Source organism: Panthera tigris, chromosome B1, assembly GCF_018350195.1.
Source record: "Panthera tigris isolate Pti1 chromosome B1, P.tigris_Pti1_mat1.1, whole genome shotgun sequence".
Taxonomy (NCBI): Eukaryota; Metazoa; Chordata; class Mammalia; order Carnivora; family Felidae; genus Panthera; species Panthera tigris.
This window is the reverse complement of record NC_056663.1, coordinates 102969375-102986322: the sequence shown is the minus strand read 5'-3', so window position 1 is coordinate 102986322 and position 16948 is coordinate 102969375. Positions and strand designations below refer to the sequence as shown.

At 39.3% G+C, this 16948-nt stretch overlaps 1 protein-coding gene and 1 long non-coding RNA gene across 7 annotated transcripts in view; one reads left to right on the top strand and one right to left on the bottom strand.

The window, feature by feature from the left end:
* The window catches only part of PRDM5 (PR/SET domain 5), a 204331-nt gene that overhangs the window by 38249 nt on the left and 149134 nt on the right, over positions 1-16948 (bottom strand). For 3 of the 5 annotated variants that reach the window (XM_042983975.1, XM_042983978.1, XM_042983974.1), the window contains one exon: positions 10537-10622. The exons of 1 other annotated variant lie outside the window; for it this stretch is intronic. In XM_042983975.1, the coding sequence (XP_042839909.1) occupies positions 10537-10622 (86 nt within the window). Of the gene's footprint in view, positions 1-8623; positions 8699-10536; positions 10623-16948 lie in introns of all 5 variants that reach the window. One more of the 5 variants, XM_042983976.1, reaches the window with a different exon arrangement.
* LOC122237966 overlaps positions 11742-16948 on the top strand; it is a 34929-nt gene continuing 29722 nt past the window's right edge. The window contains exons 1-2 of one of the 2 annotated variants that reach the window (XR_006216805.1): positions 11742-12091; positions 13136-13210. This is a non-coding gene — a long non-coding RNA (uncharacterized LOC122237966). The remainder of the gene's footprint in view (positions 12092-13135; positions 13211-16948) is intronic. The other variant, XR_006216806.1, reaches the window with a different exon arrangement.

The window sequence follows — 16948 nt, the reverse complement described above, 5'->3', positions numbered from 1 at the left end:
ATATTTTCCAGGGGGCACCTGGGTGGCTCAGTAGATTGAGCATCTGACTTCAGCTCAGGTCATGATCTCATGGTTGATCTCATCATGATCTCTGGAGCCTGTTTTGGATTCTGTGTCTACCTATCTCTCTGCCCCTCCCCTACTCACTCTCTTTCAAAAATGAATAAACGTTAAAATTTTTTTTTTAATTATATTTTCCCAATTACAAAATATAGCTTCCATTGCTAATGATATCACGATCCAATATCTAATTCTGTTAAGGAACATACTGTAAGTGCTTACTTTAGTACTTTGTCCAGAAATGTCAACCACTTTAAAATGCATAAGTGTATCATAAAATTAAAATCGTATGTATTCAGCATTGGACAATATTTACCACTTGTTCTATTTACCTACCACTGTGTAATAAGCCATCTCCAAACCTAGTGACCTAAAATAAGTAGTTATTTGTGGACTGGACCTGTGGATTCAATGTGTACTGACATAGTTGTGTGGGCTGGGTTTGTGGACTGAATGGGGACTGATATGGTTTGTGGGCTGTTAACAGAGACATCAGTTCTCTCTCTCAGTCTCTCCTGTAATTGCAGGAGATGGTTGCAGCCATGTGAAGGTTCAAATAGGCTAGGTGTCCAAAATGGCTTACTCTCATGACTGGCAGTTCGTGTTGACTGTTGTGTGGAGTGCCTATCTCCAAATGATGTGTGATCTTCCCAGCATGGGTCCAAAAGACACAAACAAAAGCTACAAAGTTTCTTATGACCTAGCCTCTGAGCTTCTAGAATATTACCTCTGCTGTATTCTATTATTGACTGGTCAAGCAAGTCACTGTAGCCAAGCCAGATTCAAAGGAAGGGAAGGTAGACTCTACTTGTGGATGTAAAGAGCAGCATGTGCATACAAGAAGGGAAAAAACTAATGGCAGCCATATTGAAAACATTACAACACCAATATTCTAACTAACACACAATACATTTTAGATGAATGATTCTAGGTTTCTTCGTTTTGTTCCAAAATATCAAGTTAGGCATGGAAATACTGAATGATAATGTAAGTACTATTAAAAAAATTCTGCAGAAAAATCACACTTCATGCCTGGGACCAGTTCAATCCATCACATCAATGTAACTCTACCCTTATAACCCTAAATACAGTGAAAGAGAATTTAACTCCACAAAATACTTTTGTCCATTTTCCTATAGGATAATTTACCTATCCAATACATTTGTCAAAAGTATGAAATCCAATTTGTTTTAAGTTTTTATCTCTTACTCTCAAATCCTAAGGAAATTCAGGGAACCAATCATCATGTTCTAGAATGCCTGAACCATAAGTCCTATTTTAAAATTAGGAACATCATTTGATATGCCAGAAAAGTATTCCTAACCAGAGAACTGAAAACTTTCTTTGCTAATAATTTTAAGAATGCTGACTAACTCATGAGCGTAGTTGCACAGAGGATTAAAAAAGGAGGCACTCGGCCAAACGGGTTGATGACCATCAAAAATAATTTTCACAGAAAAGAAAAAGAGAAAAAGAAAGGGAGAAAATGTTGCTGTCAGTCCCTGAAAGGGAAGTTATTTTTCAAATGGTCTGATTTTCCCTTTTACAAAGGGAAATCTATCTTATTGTGATAGAATAAGAATGTTCAATTTCATGAAGGTGTATTTTCTGAGCCAAATAAAATATAATAGTCTCAAAGCCATTTATCTTAAATAATTTGCAAGGCATATAAAATTCCAAGAAATATGTGTAGAAACAATAAAAGATTTACTAATTCCAAAACCAAATTAAAGATGTTTTCAAATAGTGGCAATGAACCATACCCTTTAGTCCCCATAGGCACAAAAGCTGGTGAGATTTCGAAAAATAAAAAATAAAAGCAAATTACAATGTTTTCTCTAAAGGCATAATAAAGTTTTAAAATGTTATTAAATTTAATTTTAATCTCTTTCTCTTTTCTAGATATAAAACTACTCTAGGGATGCCTGGGTGGCTCAGTTGGGTAAACATCTGACTTTTGGTTTCAGCTCAGGTCATGATCTCATGGTTGCGTGAGTTTGAGCCTGGCATCAGGCCCCTCGTTGACAGCGCAGAGCCTGCTTGGGATTCTCTCTCTCCCTCTCTCTTTGGCCCTCCCCTGTTCACATGGCCTCGCTCTCTCTAAAATAAATAAATAAATAAATAGATAAATAAATAAACAAACAAACAAACAAACAAACTACTTTAAATCTCTAAATCTACTAGCTACTCTTCCTGTCTCCATGTGGAACATCACCATATTCTGAAGTGCCCCTTCCAAGCATCCCAGGTTCATCTGGACTCCTCCCTATTCTTCATCACCTACAGGTAGGACGTGTCTAAACCGTTTCAATACCATTTCAAAGGTGTCTTTCACCTATGTTCTTACTTTCAAGTCCAATGGCCACCCAGTGTGAGCTCCCTGTCTAGCACAGCTGACTCAAGCATGCCTCCTGACTGGGTCTCCCTGCCTCCAGTACTGCCTCCTTTCATTCACCTTTGAGTGTATCTTCAGAGCAGCCTTTCCAATAGAGAGCTGATCATGTCACCCCTACTCAAAATAAAACACACCACACAAAACAACATGCTTCCAGGATTCCTACCAAATCAGTCCCGGCCTGTTGCCACTGCAGCCAGACTTCAACGTGCATCCTCAGACTTAGTCATGGCAGACAGGCCACCTTACGGGATCCTTAGCTACTATCTCTCTCATTCTGCCCCTGCGGTTACATCTGCCTAGCATGCCCTCTTCCATAATTCTCAAAGCTCAACTGAAATACCACCCTCTCTCTCTCTGGCATTTCCTGGAATGAGTTTACCCACCCCCTTCCTGATTCAGCAGATTTGCTTCTGCATCTGTCTCTAGGTTTTTTGTGAATGCCTCATAATGTGTTCATGAGGACTGCAAGCCGATTCTTGCCCTTAAAAGACCCCTTTCTGTTCTCAACCAAGGCTACAAAAATCCTATACAATGTTCCGGTAGCTGGGGAAATTCTTCTTGCCTCTTCCTCCTCTTAGTATCCACTTCTCACTCCTCCTCTTCACCTGTAATGAATTAACTCTTCTTTTTCCTTCAACATCAAGCTTACACTGCATCCACATGATGCACCAGCTGGGTGCTCTGGTGATATTTTTATATAGTTTTCAAATTGCTACATTGGTATACCATCCCCAAAGCCTCCAGATAAATTCAGCAGTGCCTGATGCCCAGGGACTCTGAGACATCCCACTCCGTCTGGCCTTAGAGACCCAGGGTCTCAAGGCATGGTGGCAAAAGAAAGTGCAAAGTGCATGAGTTTGCTAAACCCACCAAAAAACCTGAACTACCAGAGGAGCTGGGATAGGCAGATTCATGAAGAAAATTAACAAAATATAAACAACATAAAAGACTTGCTGTTACTTTTAACCACTGGCAATTACTTGCATCTTCATATTTGTAAGAACTAATCTGGCTATTCCCACAAACAAGGCTAGAGAGACAGCTGTGATCTTGAAAGTTATGTAAGCTAACTGGGTTTCTAAGTGGTGTTCAAAAAGCAGACTTTCTGGAATAACTTTCTAATTTGTCCAGGTGCTTTCCGTGTTGAACATCACAAATGATGAAGTAAGATGTGAAACCTTCAGTAGTAAATAATTATAAAAATAATTCCTTTTGAACCTAATGTTGACAAAATGGATATTTATGAGAATGTGCCTTATCTCAGTGAGTGTTTTGGCTCTATGTGTCTAAGACAATAAAAACCCAAGGTCCATAATTGCAGATGATTTTTGTTCCTAAGTGTACTGTACTAACTTGCACTTGAGACATTACACATAAAGATATCTACCTCAGATATAGTTTAGGGTGGTCAAGAAGACCTTTTAGAAAAAGGACTATAGCGATAAGGAGGGGAGAGGTCTGCCAGTGTGCCTAGAGCATCTCTAAGCCTAAAACCCCTGGGAAAATGAATACTTCCTTTTGAGCTTGTTTCAACAAGCCTTGGTTTGAAGCCAAATTAAGGAATCCCTCCCACACCCACACAAAAGAAGTCTTGCTCCCCACAAGAGGTGGTCTCCTCCAACACCCAAGCAGAGGAAAAAGTCCAGGAACGGTAGGAGAGAAGGGAGATAAGGAGAGATACTTGGACAAGTGATGAGAAATGACTCCCAATGCACTGCCCTGTGGGAGGCCTGCCAAGCCCTTGCCCCGAGGCAGACTGACCTCTCCATAGCCTGGGAAACAGAACTGCTTTGTACAAACCTAACACAGTGGTCTATGCCACATGAGCCTGTAAATAGGGATGCTTCCCTAACTAAATGGAGGTGTTAACTAGTCAGGGAGTGTAAGATTTTCTGCTTTTATCAGCTTCCAGGCAGATAATTAATCTAGAGATATTACATACAAGAAGTTATCCCAACAGACCCAGACAGCTATGATAAATTATTGCTTTTAAAATGTGAAAAAACACAAAGAACATCACTCCAACCCTAACAAGAAAAATAAAAAGAGCTGGATAATCTACATCATTGTTTTGAACCCAAGGTCATGGGACATTTTGTGAGCTTAGGTCACCAGACAAGCAGGTGAACTAAATGCCACAGAAGTGGAAGATAAGAACTGCTTCCCCTTTGCCTCAGCACAGAGGAAGTGACAGCTGTCACCTAAGTGAGTAGGAAGAAAACAAGTACAATGTTAAAGCGTTCTTAAAGGCCCATTGTGTGTTCTGGGGATAGCTCAGATTAGAATCATGGGGACCCAAGTACCTTAGAAGTCCACACCAATCACAGCTTCTTTTCCATTGGCTCCACCATGTGCTCATGAGAAAGATTAGGGGCAGGCCAGGACTTATCTGTGTTCTGGTCCTTGCATGATTACAAGGTGGTGATGGGCCACCACCAGGGAATAAGCACAACACCACCATGGCCACAGTCCCTTCTGATGCCGGAAACAAATGCCTCTTCTCTGCCATGTTTTGTATCTTATCTCTGTCAGGAGGCAAAGCCATCTGCTGCTGGGGCTGAGGCAGGAAACCCTGGTACACCCTGGTCTCAGGAAAGGGCTCTGTCTCTGGGGAAGAACGGAACCTTGCCCACACCCTGCACCCTGCACTGACTTAAAGGGGAGGTACTCTTGGACTTGCTTTTGCCCAGGGTCTACAATGAGGTGCACAAGAGGTCTGCTGCTGTCGGAAGAGGAGCAGAAACCTCACTTATGCCCCAAACTTTCCACTGACACGAGGCCAAGTTCAGCCACCAGACCTTCTAGACCTGTGCTGTAAAAAATAACTTTCTGCGATGACAGAATTATTTTATAGCTCTGCTGTTCAATAGAGTAGCCACAAGCCACATGTCCTATTAGTTACCTTTAATTTTAATTAAACTACAATTCACTGTAGTTACAATTAATTGCAATTACATTTTATTTTATTTTTTATTTTAGAAACAGAGAGAGAGTGAGAGTGAGCAAGCATCAGTTGGGGAGGGGCAGAGGGAGAGAGAGAATCTTAAGCAGGCTCCACACTCAGTGCAGAGCCCAACATGGGGCTCAATCCCACAACCCCGGAATCATGACCTGAGCCAAAATCAAGAGTTGGATGCTCCACTGACTGATCCACCCAGGTGTCCCTACAATTACATTTTAAATAGCCAATGTAGCTAGTGCCCAGGTCACTGCAGCTCTAGACCTGAACTAAGGCAGAAGCAGAAGTTGCCCACCACTCGGTAAGAGCAGGAATGCTGAGAAAGCTCTATCTCAGAAGCTCAGGCGCATAGCACCTGCCTCATCCTAAAGCTAGAGGAAGAGAGGCAAGAGTCCTCTGCCCCACTCACATCTCATGCTGAGTAACAAGCACCAGCAGATTACAACCAGTAGAGGTGCAAAGGCGGAGAGGAAGAGAGGGAGAGACAGGGAGAGAAGGTGACCTCTTCTGTGGCAAAGGCATACGGGGTCTGTCAGCAGAGTAGAATTACTGCAGAAAACTCCTGACCATCCAGACCATCCACTAAGAACATGGAAACAGCAGCCCACCATGGGAGGAGCTTAAAAGCTATGGTAACTATAGCAACAAGAGACCCAAAATTAGTTCAACTCTTGACTAGATTACCTCAATCCCTCACATTAATGATCTGTCTGAAAAAGAGGTGTGCCTATTCCCAGGTATAAATAATATTTACATTGGTCTCTACTATTCTTTTACACACAGTAATAGGCACTGAATCAAAATTTTGTGTGACACACAAAAAGCAACCCCCCTAAACCCATTATCAACAACACATTATCAGGCAACACAGCAAGATTGAAAGATGGTCCAGATGGTGAACTGATCAGATAATTTAAAGTAACTATAATTAATATTTTAAGAATCCAGTGAAAAGGTGGACAACATGTACAAACAAATGGGCAACTTTAACAGAGACATGGAAATGACTTTTTAAAAGCCAAATGGAAATATTGGAAGTGAAAAACATGATATCAAAGATTAACTCCTTTGGGGCACCTCGGTTAAGCTTCTGACTTTGGCTCAGGTCATGATCTCATGGTTTGCGGGTTCGAGCCCTGCACTGGGCTCTGTGCTGACAGCTCAGAGCCTGGAGTCTGCTTAAGATTCTGTGTCTCCCTCTCTCTGCCCCTCTCCCGCTCATGCTCTGTCTCTCTCTGTCTCTCAAAAAGAAATAAACAAATTAAAAAGTAAACAAATAAAAGATGAACTCCTTCAATAGGCAGACTGGGGACAACAGAGGAAAGATTCAGTGGAACTGAAAATATCTGAACGGAAAATAGAAACACAAAGACAAGAAGAAAAACACTGTGATCTGTGATCAAAAAGCAAAAAGCAAACCTAGCAAAACAAAAACAGAAGAGAACTACCAAGAGCTATGGGACAACAACAAACAATCTAACATATATACTTGACATCCCTTGAGAAAAAGAAAGAAAGAAAGGGACCAAAGAAATAATAATAATAAAAAAATAGCTGAGAATTTTTCCAAAATGTAACTATTAATAACAAATATAGATACAAGCAGGATGGATACATCTAGCACAACAGAGTGTAAGTGCTGAAAACCAAAAATAAGGAGAATATACAATATATTGGAGGAAATGGATAAAAAGAAATCAAAAAAGGAAATTAAGTCTTGGACTTAAGCTGTGGCCTCCCCATAAGAGACCAATGACTGTTTAGCCTTTTAGTAAAATGTGGATTGTAGCAAAGCTGTCTCCCACACTTGCAGCCCTTACTGGACCATATAAACAATACTTGAGTGAAAGGATTTTGTGTTCCTTCACGAAGGCATCCATGCAGTAACCATGGAATATAAATCTGAGGATGCAGGCATGGCATGGCATTTTGTGCAGACTCACCAAAACTTCTCAAAGACGTAGCCTGCTGAATAATATAGTTTTTGTTGTAACAGAATTAAAATTATCTTTTGAAATAAGTCAAAAATGCCCGGAATTAGAGCTATCTGAATACCAAACGTAATGGGAGTACAAAACTGAAACTGAAATGTGTTATGGACCAAATGTAATGATATCATCTTTGCATTTGTTCCTATAAAACCCCAATAAGACTGGGAAAATAAAGACTTGCACAGCTTGCTCCTCTACAACTGTTTTTAAAAGTATCTTTTGGTTTTTGATATTAATTAGATTGCCTCAGCAGATAATCTTAGCTTTTGGAAAGTTGTGCTAATATGCAGAGGATATCTGTATCTATTTAATGCTTAGGAAATACAATTTCAAAACTAAAGCTGCCTGTTATAAAACACAAATAATGCATGAAAAAGAATTTAAAGAAGAGTTTGAGGCAAAACCTGAAAGGCTCGTATCTATTTAGCCTGTTCTTTGGGGTACTCTGTTCGTAGGGAATACTGTCTAAAATCCTGGGTGCTTCTGTTTGAGGCACTGTCGGGTGTTCCCTTAATCAAAGGGTCGGATTTGTTTTCTTTTTCTGCAGTTAGTGCTTGAGAGCTGCTAGAAGGTACCACCTGCACCTGGACACCTTGAGGCAGTTTCAGGATCCTAGAGTCAAGGCTCAAATATTCAAATGAACATGAGGCTTTTAAATTTGGGGTCATTACTGCAGTTTGTTTAGTTTAAAAATATATGGAAAGTACACTAGTCAGTAGAATGAAAATAGTTAAGCAAATAAAAGGCAAATGTGTGTAGTAGGTAAGGGGGTGGTCTCTGTAGCCAATCTGTTTGCGTTCCCATCTCAGCTCTGATACTTACTTGCTTGTGCCTCAGTTTCTCATTTTTTAAAAAGGAACCATAATAATACCTACCTTAAAAAGCCCTAAAAATTTTTTTAAATTTACTAACAAATTGTTATGAGCTCTTAATAAAAAAATTGTTATGAGGTTTCTTAAATGAATTAATGTGAAGGCCCAGACTAGTACCTGGCATGTGATTGGTGGTCTTTGTATTTATTATAATTATTTCTATTAGTGTCATTAATAAACTTTATATTAAAACAAAGTAAAAATGGATTAGTTGAATTGGAAATATCATACTTTCTTGAAAAACCCAAAAGACTTTTTTTTTCCTGCTGTGACTTAAACAGACTCTTCTGTGGTATAATCGTGTTTATTGTGGGTCATCATGTGGAATAATATAATATGTTACCATAATGCCCAGAATTGGTTAACGTCACCAGTTTTGATGAGAGGGACCAGGATTCCTTTGCTGGTATACCGGCATCTTTAAAACACATTATTAACACTACTATAAAAACTATACACATATAAGATAATTTCCTAAACTGAACTAAAAACAACTTAAATATCTTTAATAGTACTAATTGTAAAAAAAAAAAATATTTTGACTATGCACATTTAAGTCATATTATGAGCAGTCATATTTGCCTCATCCTTTATTGTTTACGAAGTAATTGTATATTCCATAAGTACTCCAATTACTAATATTCATATAATATAAATATGATGTTATAAACCAGAACAAGAAACCCGCTATGGATTTGCTTTAATGAGTAGAGAAACTGCCCGTGTCCTCCACCAGAAAGACAAGAAGAGTTATTTTCTTAATAGGACCTCAGAGGGTATCTTTTATGGCCTACAGAACTGGAATGGAAGGCTAGAATATTATTATACTGGAAAGGATTTTATTATTATGTGTTTTCTCTAAAGTTTTTATTTTATAGTTAAGGTAAAAAGTGAAATCCAGGAAAGGCCTAAATTAGAATTGCTCTTAGGGGATTAAGCATGTCCTTAAAAGCTGGAAAAATATGTCATTTATATACAAACCATAAGCACTGTTAAAAGGCCAGACCAAAAAAGAACAGCATAAGAAATAATGCAGTGACAAGACAGGTACAGCAAAATCCAGAACTATTTAAAACATCAAATTTCCAAGTGGAAAGTTCATAGAAAGTATCTATCTGTGCCCTAAACAGAATAGTGAGCTAAGAAATGTAGCTGGATACAGGGTGAGCTGTTCATGGTCTTTAATATGGCAGGTGACTTAGATGCTTGAGTTTGGGGAGCCATATGTAACAGAATGAACAGTCCAGAGAGAGGTGTTGACAAGCAAAAGAACACAGGGCACCCTTGGAAAAGATTGGAAGGCAGCACCAGGCACACCCTGTGAAGCAGCGAGTTGTCCTTTCCAGTTTTCAGCCCCTACCAATAACTCACATTATTTTCAACATCTTTCTTGCAAATGTACTTGCTCATATGTATTAATTAGTGGTCACAGACTTACAGACAAGCCTCTAATTCAAGAATGTTCTTGTTACTGGCAAATGCTCTGCAAGATAGCATCTTTTATACTTTTTAGTATTAAAATGTTGCTATCTATTTATTTGGCACTTTGCAAATTATAGCTCCTATTCCTCCTAAACACATTCACAACTCAAAGAATGGGGAAACTTTTGGGAGTTTGGACTTTTGTTTCTTTCATTGTTTTTTCTTTTAAAAAAAGTGTATCCCCAAATGTCCATCATAAATATAAACATATAATTTCAGATACATCACTTTTATCTTTTTATGTAAAGTTAAATAACTTTTTTAAATTAAAAAAAATTTTTTTGGGAGAGAGAGAGACAGAGAGTGGGGGAAGGACAGAGGAAGAGGGAGACACAGAATCTGAAGCAGGCTCCAGGCTCTGAGCTGTCAGCACAGAGCCCGATGTGGGGCTCAAACTCACAAACTGTGAGATCATGACCTGAGCTGAAGTTGGAGGCTTAACTGACTGAGCCACCCATGCATCACTAAATATCTTCCTTTTTAAAAACAAGTATAGGGGGCGCCTGGGTGGCTCTGTTAGTTGAGCGTCAGACTTCGGCTCAGGTCATGATCTCGCAGTTTATGAGTTCGAGCCCCGCGTCGGACTCTATGCTGACTGCTCAGAGCCTGGAGCCTGCTTCGGATTCTGTGTCTCCCTCTCTCTCTGCCCCTTCCCTATTCATACTCTGTCTCTCTCTGTCTCTCAAAAATGAATCAATGTTAAAAAAAATTAAAAAAATAAAAACAAGTATAGTTTTTTATACTAAATATTAATGAGTTGAAATATAATCTTACCCTGGTATGGGTACGAATATGCATCTTCAGTCCATCATTTTTACTGAATCCTTTTTCACAGTAAGGGCATTGATAGGGCCGCTCACCTGCAAACAGAGGAAGTCTCCAGGTCAGAAAAAAGTAAGGTAGCAAAGCACTGTGCCATTTGGTAGGCCCTGCACTACCAAAAAAGAGGCTCCACATGCAGCTGAGCCAACACACGGTGGGCAGTTCAGGGCAATGGACTGTGTCTTCCCCTTGTGCACGGAGGGACTGAGCCCAGAGCACTTCAGTATTTAAACATTTGCCAACATCAGGCTTGTGGCATGTTCCTTTTAATACGCGAGTCCAAGTTAAATCTCCTGATTTTATGCTGGGCTCAATCTCATGAACTGTGAGATCATAACTTGAGCCAAAATCCAGAGTCAGACAGTTAACCCACTGAGCCACCCAGGTGCCCTGATTCTTTGTTTAAAAAAATTTTTTTTAATGTTTATTTATTTTTGAGAGAGACAGAGCATGAGCAGGGGGAGGAGAGGGAGAGGACGACACAGAATCTGAATCTGAGCTGTCAGCACAGAGTCCGACGTGGGGCTCAAACCCACAAACCACAAGATCATGACCTGAACCGAAGTCGGAACTTAACCAACTGAGCCACCCAGGCGCCCCCTTGATTCTTTGGTTTTAAAAAGAGATTTCATATTTTATATCAGTTGGGGGTGATGAGTTTCAAAAGAATTTCACAAATTGGTAATATGTTAAGTAGAACCACTGGTAGTTCAATAACTGATCCATACTCGCTGAGATTACTGAGTACCTTCCATCTAGAGGTTATTATTTAGAAAACAGGCAAACCATTTTTAAAAACACAAGTGAACATACACAACACATTAAAAGAAATTTTACTGTGAGATGACAAAATGTGACAAAATTTAGTCTCCAGGACAAATCTGAAGCTACCCTCTAGTCAAAGCCTAATTATTTAGAAAGAACAGTAACTCAGAATCACTATTTATTCTTTATTCTCTCATTTAACAATGCACTTACATGGCAGGATGCCAGACCCTGCAATCAAAGAAGGACACACTAAAATGTTTGCCTTCAGCATATGTAAAACTTCCATGTCTTCCCTTTCCCTCAGAGACAGGTCTTTCCTTTCATAAGCAGCATATGTTAGTCCTTTACTTGCTCATGTCCCATTTGAGTCTCACTCTTGTTCAATCTGGGTATCACTCGCATTATTCCAGCAAACTCCCTTGTGAGGTCAACAATGAACTCCCTGTTGCTCCAATGGTCACTTTTCATCACAGTCTTTCTGACCTTCCCATTGTGTCTGACACTGCTTCATGAGATGGCAGCGACAACGTTGAGTTGCAAGGCCCCTGTGACACATGGGGCCTTGCTCCGCCTAAGTACTGTGTGTTTTCAGCAGTAACATCACGTAGACGTGAATGTAGCAGAGCCTCCAGTGAAGCCTCGTTTTCCCAGCCTCCCACCGGGAAGGAGCACCCAGGACTCTCCCTTTGAATTGGGCACTCTAACATGATGGCAACCTCCCAAAATTGAAAAAAAAAAGGTAAATAAAAGTAACAATGGACGTACAAACAGAAACAGTACTCTTTAAAGAACTATCCAGACTTTTCAACTTCTTTTGTGAGACAAAAATCAACCTTTGCACTAGGGAAGCAGACCTGGAATTTTTGACCTTATTATAATCATGACCCCTAGGAAGGTGTGGCTCTTCACTGTCAGAAGAATAAAGGCATAGAGTCCAATTTATTTGAAAAACTATGAAAATAGAATCTTATTTTAACACTGAACTTATAACACGTTTTTATCTTAATTCAGATCTCTCTGTGGAGCCCCAGTCTTGAGAGAGTCATACATCAACCAGGTATCTTTATTTGGATACCCCACAAATAACTCCAATTTGGCATTCTGAATTCATGTCTTCAACTTCTAATCCTATGTGCTCTGCATCTCCTGCCCTGATTAGTGACACCACACTCATCCAGTTACCAAATTGGAAGCTTAGCCCTCCAACGTACTTCCTTTTATTCACTGTCCCCTATATCCAGTACCTAAGTCATACTGATTGTACTTCTCTGATATTCTGTAATGCTTCTCCTGGATGATGATGAAAAAAATGAAAATGAATTAATAATAGTAGCAGTAGTAACAGCATCAGCAGTAGTGGAAGGAGTAGTAGCTACAACTGCCATTTATTGATTTCTTGACCATTTAACCTTTACCATGCATACCCCTCCCCCCCTTGCAAAAAAAGAACTGAAGAATACAGAATAACACAGCAAAATGCTAATGCTGACAGTGGTAACTCCTGCATCATAGAATTCCAGATAATTTTTTTTATTTCCTTCTTATAAAGTATGAAAAGCAAAGCAGTCTTTTAGATTTTTCAAAGTCTGTTTTACTTTAGTGATAGGTAATGAAGAATGCTAAAATGTTTCTTATTTGTTAACAAATCAACCAACAAATCAAATCTAGATTACAAATAAAGCATGATAAAAACAGTAAGTGGTTTACACTTTCAAAAAGTCATTTCAAAATTCTTCTCACAAGCCTAAGATAATTTAATATTCATGGTATTCTCTTTGTTTAGCTTTAGGTGTCTTCTCACTCTCCAAATACCAACAGAATATCCAGCAAACAAAAATCAAAGACTTGTAGTCATCAGGTAAATTAAATGTTAATTAAGCCTAATGTAACATACCACATTACTATTTTTTTTCTTAATAGCTAAAATTGATTAAGCAAAAAAAGAGATAAAGAAATTCTAGAGAATGGAGCAAAACAAATCCATTCTTTACATTACCTAGAGTCATAATATAGAAATTTCCTCTATAGACATGAAAATGTTAACTTCTGTTAGAAGGATAGATTTTCTCCTTTTTTTAGAATCTGATTGTCCTGAATTTGAATAATACTTGTCCTCTTTCTATATAACTCTGGGGAGGTTATTCAACCTCACTGAACCTCTGAAAAATGGGATAAATTGTATCTATCTCATAGGGACAGTGACCATGTATTCAGGTTTGCCTAAGGCAATTTCAGTCTATGCTGCTTATCCCAGATTAATGATTAACACTACTCCCTTCACTTTCACCAGTGTCCCAATTAGGACAATAAAAATACATGGTTAACTATTACAGATTGAACTGTGCCTCTCCTCCAATTCATATGTTGAAGTTTTAACCCCCATTACCTCAAAATGTGTCCTTGCAAATGTTATTTGAGTAGCGTAGATCCCTAATCTAATATACAAGAAGATGGTCATGCAAAGACACACACAAGGAGTACTCCCTGTGAAGAGTCCAGTGATGTGGCCACAAGACAAAGAACTACCAGAAGCCAAGAGAAAGATCTCAAACAGGTCCTTTCTTAGTGCCAGAGGGAGCTGGCCCTGATGACACCTTGATCTTAGACTTCTAGCCTTCAGAACTGTGCAACAACAAATTGTTTAAACTACTCAGTTTGTGGTACTTTGTTACAACAGTCCCAGCAAACGAATACAGTCACTGGACTCATAAGGTTAGCAAATTTTTATAGTTTTTTAAAAAGTTTATTTATTTTTGAGAGACAGCATGAGCAAGGGAGAGACAGAGACAGAAGGAGAGAGAGAGAATCCCAAACAGGCTCTGCGCTTACAGTACAGAGCCTGATGTGGAGCTCAACTCACAAAACCACAAGGTCATGACCTGAGCTGAAACTGAGACTCTGACACTTAACCAACTGAGCCACTCAGGTGCCCATTAACATTTTTTTAATGTTTATTTATTTTTTAGAGAGAGAGAAAGCGGGGGAGGGCAGAAAGACAAGGAGACACAAAATTCGAAGCAGGCTCCAGGCTCCGTGCTGTCAGCACAGAGCCCAATATAGGGCTTGAACTCATGAGCCATGAGATCATGACCTGAGCTGAAGTTGGACGCTTAACCAACTGAGCCAACGAGGTGCCTAATTTTGGCAATTACTATCTTTACTGATGTCTCTCTGTGCTGCACATGAGGCATATGTAAACTGCCCAGAAGAAGAGAAACTGGTACCTCCAGAGGACTGAATTTCTGCTCCGTTCCTACTCCAACCCTGAGATCCAGTGATAATGAGCTGATATGTTTGGGAAATTTGGGTAAGTCCAATTCCACTCATTCATTGTAATATCTCAGAACAGAACTCTAATCTTAAAGGATGTCACTGGGTAAATGGCTTTGATGAATAGAATTCATTTGAAATCTAGCCTGCGTGATTTGCAAATCAGCTTACACTCTACATTAAACTGCTACCCTCTCTATGCATTTGTTTGGAGCATCTTTAAGGCAATCAAGCCCTTACGACTCTGAGGACAAAGCCATCTGTGGTCCCACACAATCTGCAGCTGAAGGTGACCTGTACAAGTGAACATGCTAATAACTATTAAAGTCATTTGCCTAATTTTCATTTTTAAAGGAAGCTGTTATTCTTAGTTGGTTTTTTTTACATTATGCATATGATACTTTCCTTCATTATTTCAAATTATTGTGATGCATATGTCTCTAGGAAATATTTTTATCTACACATTAGATTATTCTGGAGTAAACAGGAACTAATCTTCAATTTGAGTTAACCCTGAGAATATAAATCTTTCTTTTTTATTTGAGAGAGAGAGAGAGGAGAGAGAGAGAGAGAGAGAGAGAGAGAGAGAGAAAGCCTGTGTACGTGAGCTGGGGAGGAGGGCAGAGGGAAAAAGAGAGAGAGAGAACTTTTTTTAATATTTATTTATTTTTGGGTGAGCTCAAGTGGGGGACAGGGACAGAGAGAAAGCGACAGAGGATCTGAAGTGGGCTCTGCGCTGACAGGCTGACTGCAGTGAGCCTGATGCGGGGCTTGAACTCATGAACTGCAGGATCATGACCTGAGCCAAAGTCGGAGGCTCAACCGACTGAGCCGTTACATATGCCATTACGTATCATAATGTGGCTAGTATTTGTGTTAATTAGGGTTAGAGTTTCTAAAGGTATTGACAAAAACTCTGCTCCTTGCAATAGCAGTTAACATTAACCAGATTTTTCTGGCTGGTAAATTCAAGCATTCTTTTAGTTATCAAAGCTCATCAGGAAAAAGTAGAGGGCAAGTCAGGAATGTGTGTTATATCTCAAAGCAGGTCCCAAGTTAATGCAAATACTAATGTAATATTAAGCTGCATACTGAGAACCACCTTCAACATTCAGAAGGGAAATACAATACTGGAAAATATCTATGAGATTTAGCTACCGACAGCCAAATTTAATGACCACAGCAGCACAAATAATACTGACATGTACATAAAGGCAAAATATTTTTCACTTAACTAAGGAAAATAGATAAATTCTTTTAATTTGCTTCTTTCTTAAAATTATATTCTGACACTATAGTCTTAAAATCCACCTGTGTTTTCTTCAAACATATCAAGGAACAAACAGAAGCATGGTGGCAATTGTAAACGGTTGATTTCAAGTTGATTTTCAAAATGCCACAAAGTGGATACTGAATGAAGCTAATTTAGTCATGCATTAAATATTTCTTGAGCACATAACATCTTCTAGTTACTATCCTGGGCTTTGGGAATGCAATTGTAAATAGTCACAAAGTCACTGCCTTTTCAATTTTACTAGTGTACTGAAAAGACAAGAAAAAGTAAAGAAAAAACAAAATGATTTCAGATATTGATAAATTATATGAAGAAAATAGGTTTCAAAAAACAGAGATAGGTTTTAAGAAGACCTCTGTGGGAATGGGGAGAAGGACTGAGCCAACTTTGTTACAAAAGGCAAAAGAAGTGAATGAATGCCAATGCCAATCCTTGATGCCAATTTCACATGATTGAAGCACACTATTTTTTTAACTCTTCATATTTGAATTAGAACTATTTAAGGGGGGCCTGGGTGGCTCAGTTGGTTGGGCACTGGGCTTCAGCTCAGGTCATGATTTTGCAAGTTCGAGCCCCATGTCGGGCTCTGTGCTGGCAGCTCAGAGCCTGGAGCTGCTTGGGATTCTGTGTCTGCCTCTCTCTCTGCCCCTCCCCCACTCATGCTCTGTCTGTCTGTCTCTCTCTCTCCAAAGTAAATAAACATTAAAAAAAAGAAGTATTTAAGCTTACTGAACTTGAAGTAAGTGCCTCCAAATTCTCATAGCTGGCCCACCTAAGATTGAAATAGCTTAAGTATTTGAAATGTGCAGGGAGGAGGGTAGAGAATGTTCAGAAAAGAGCTGCAGAAAATTGCAGAGGGCCTTCTTTTTTTTTTTTAATGTTTTATTTATTTTTGAGGTAGAGAGAGGCAGAGCATGAGCAGGGGAGGAGCAGAGAGAGAGGGAGACACAGAATCTGAAGCAGGCTCCAGGCTCTGAGCTGTCAGCACAGAGCCTGACGCGGGGCTCAAACTTACAGGCCGCAAGATCATGA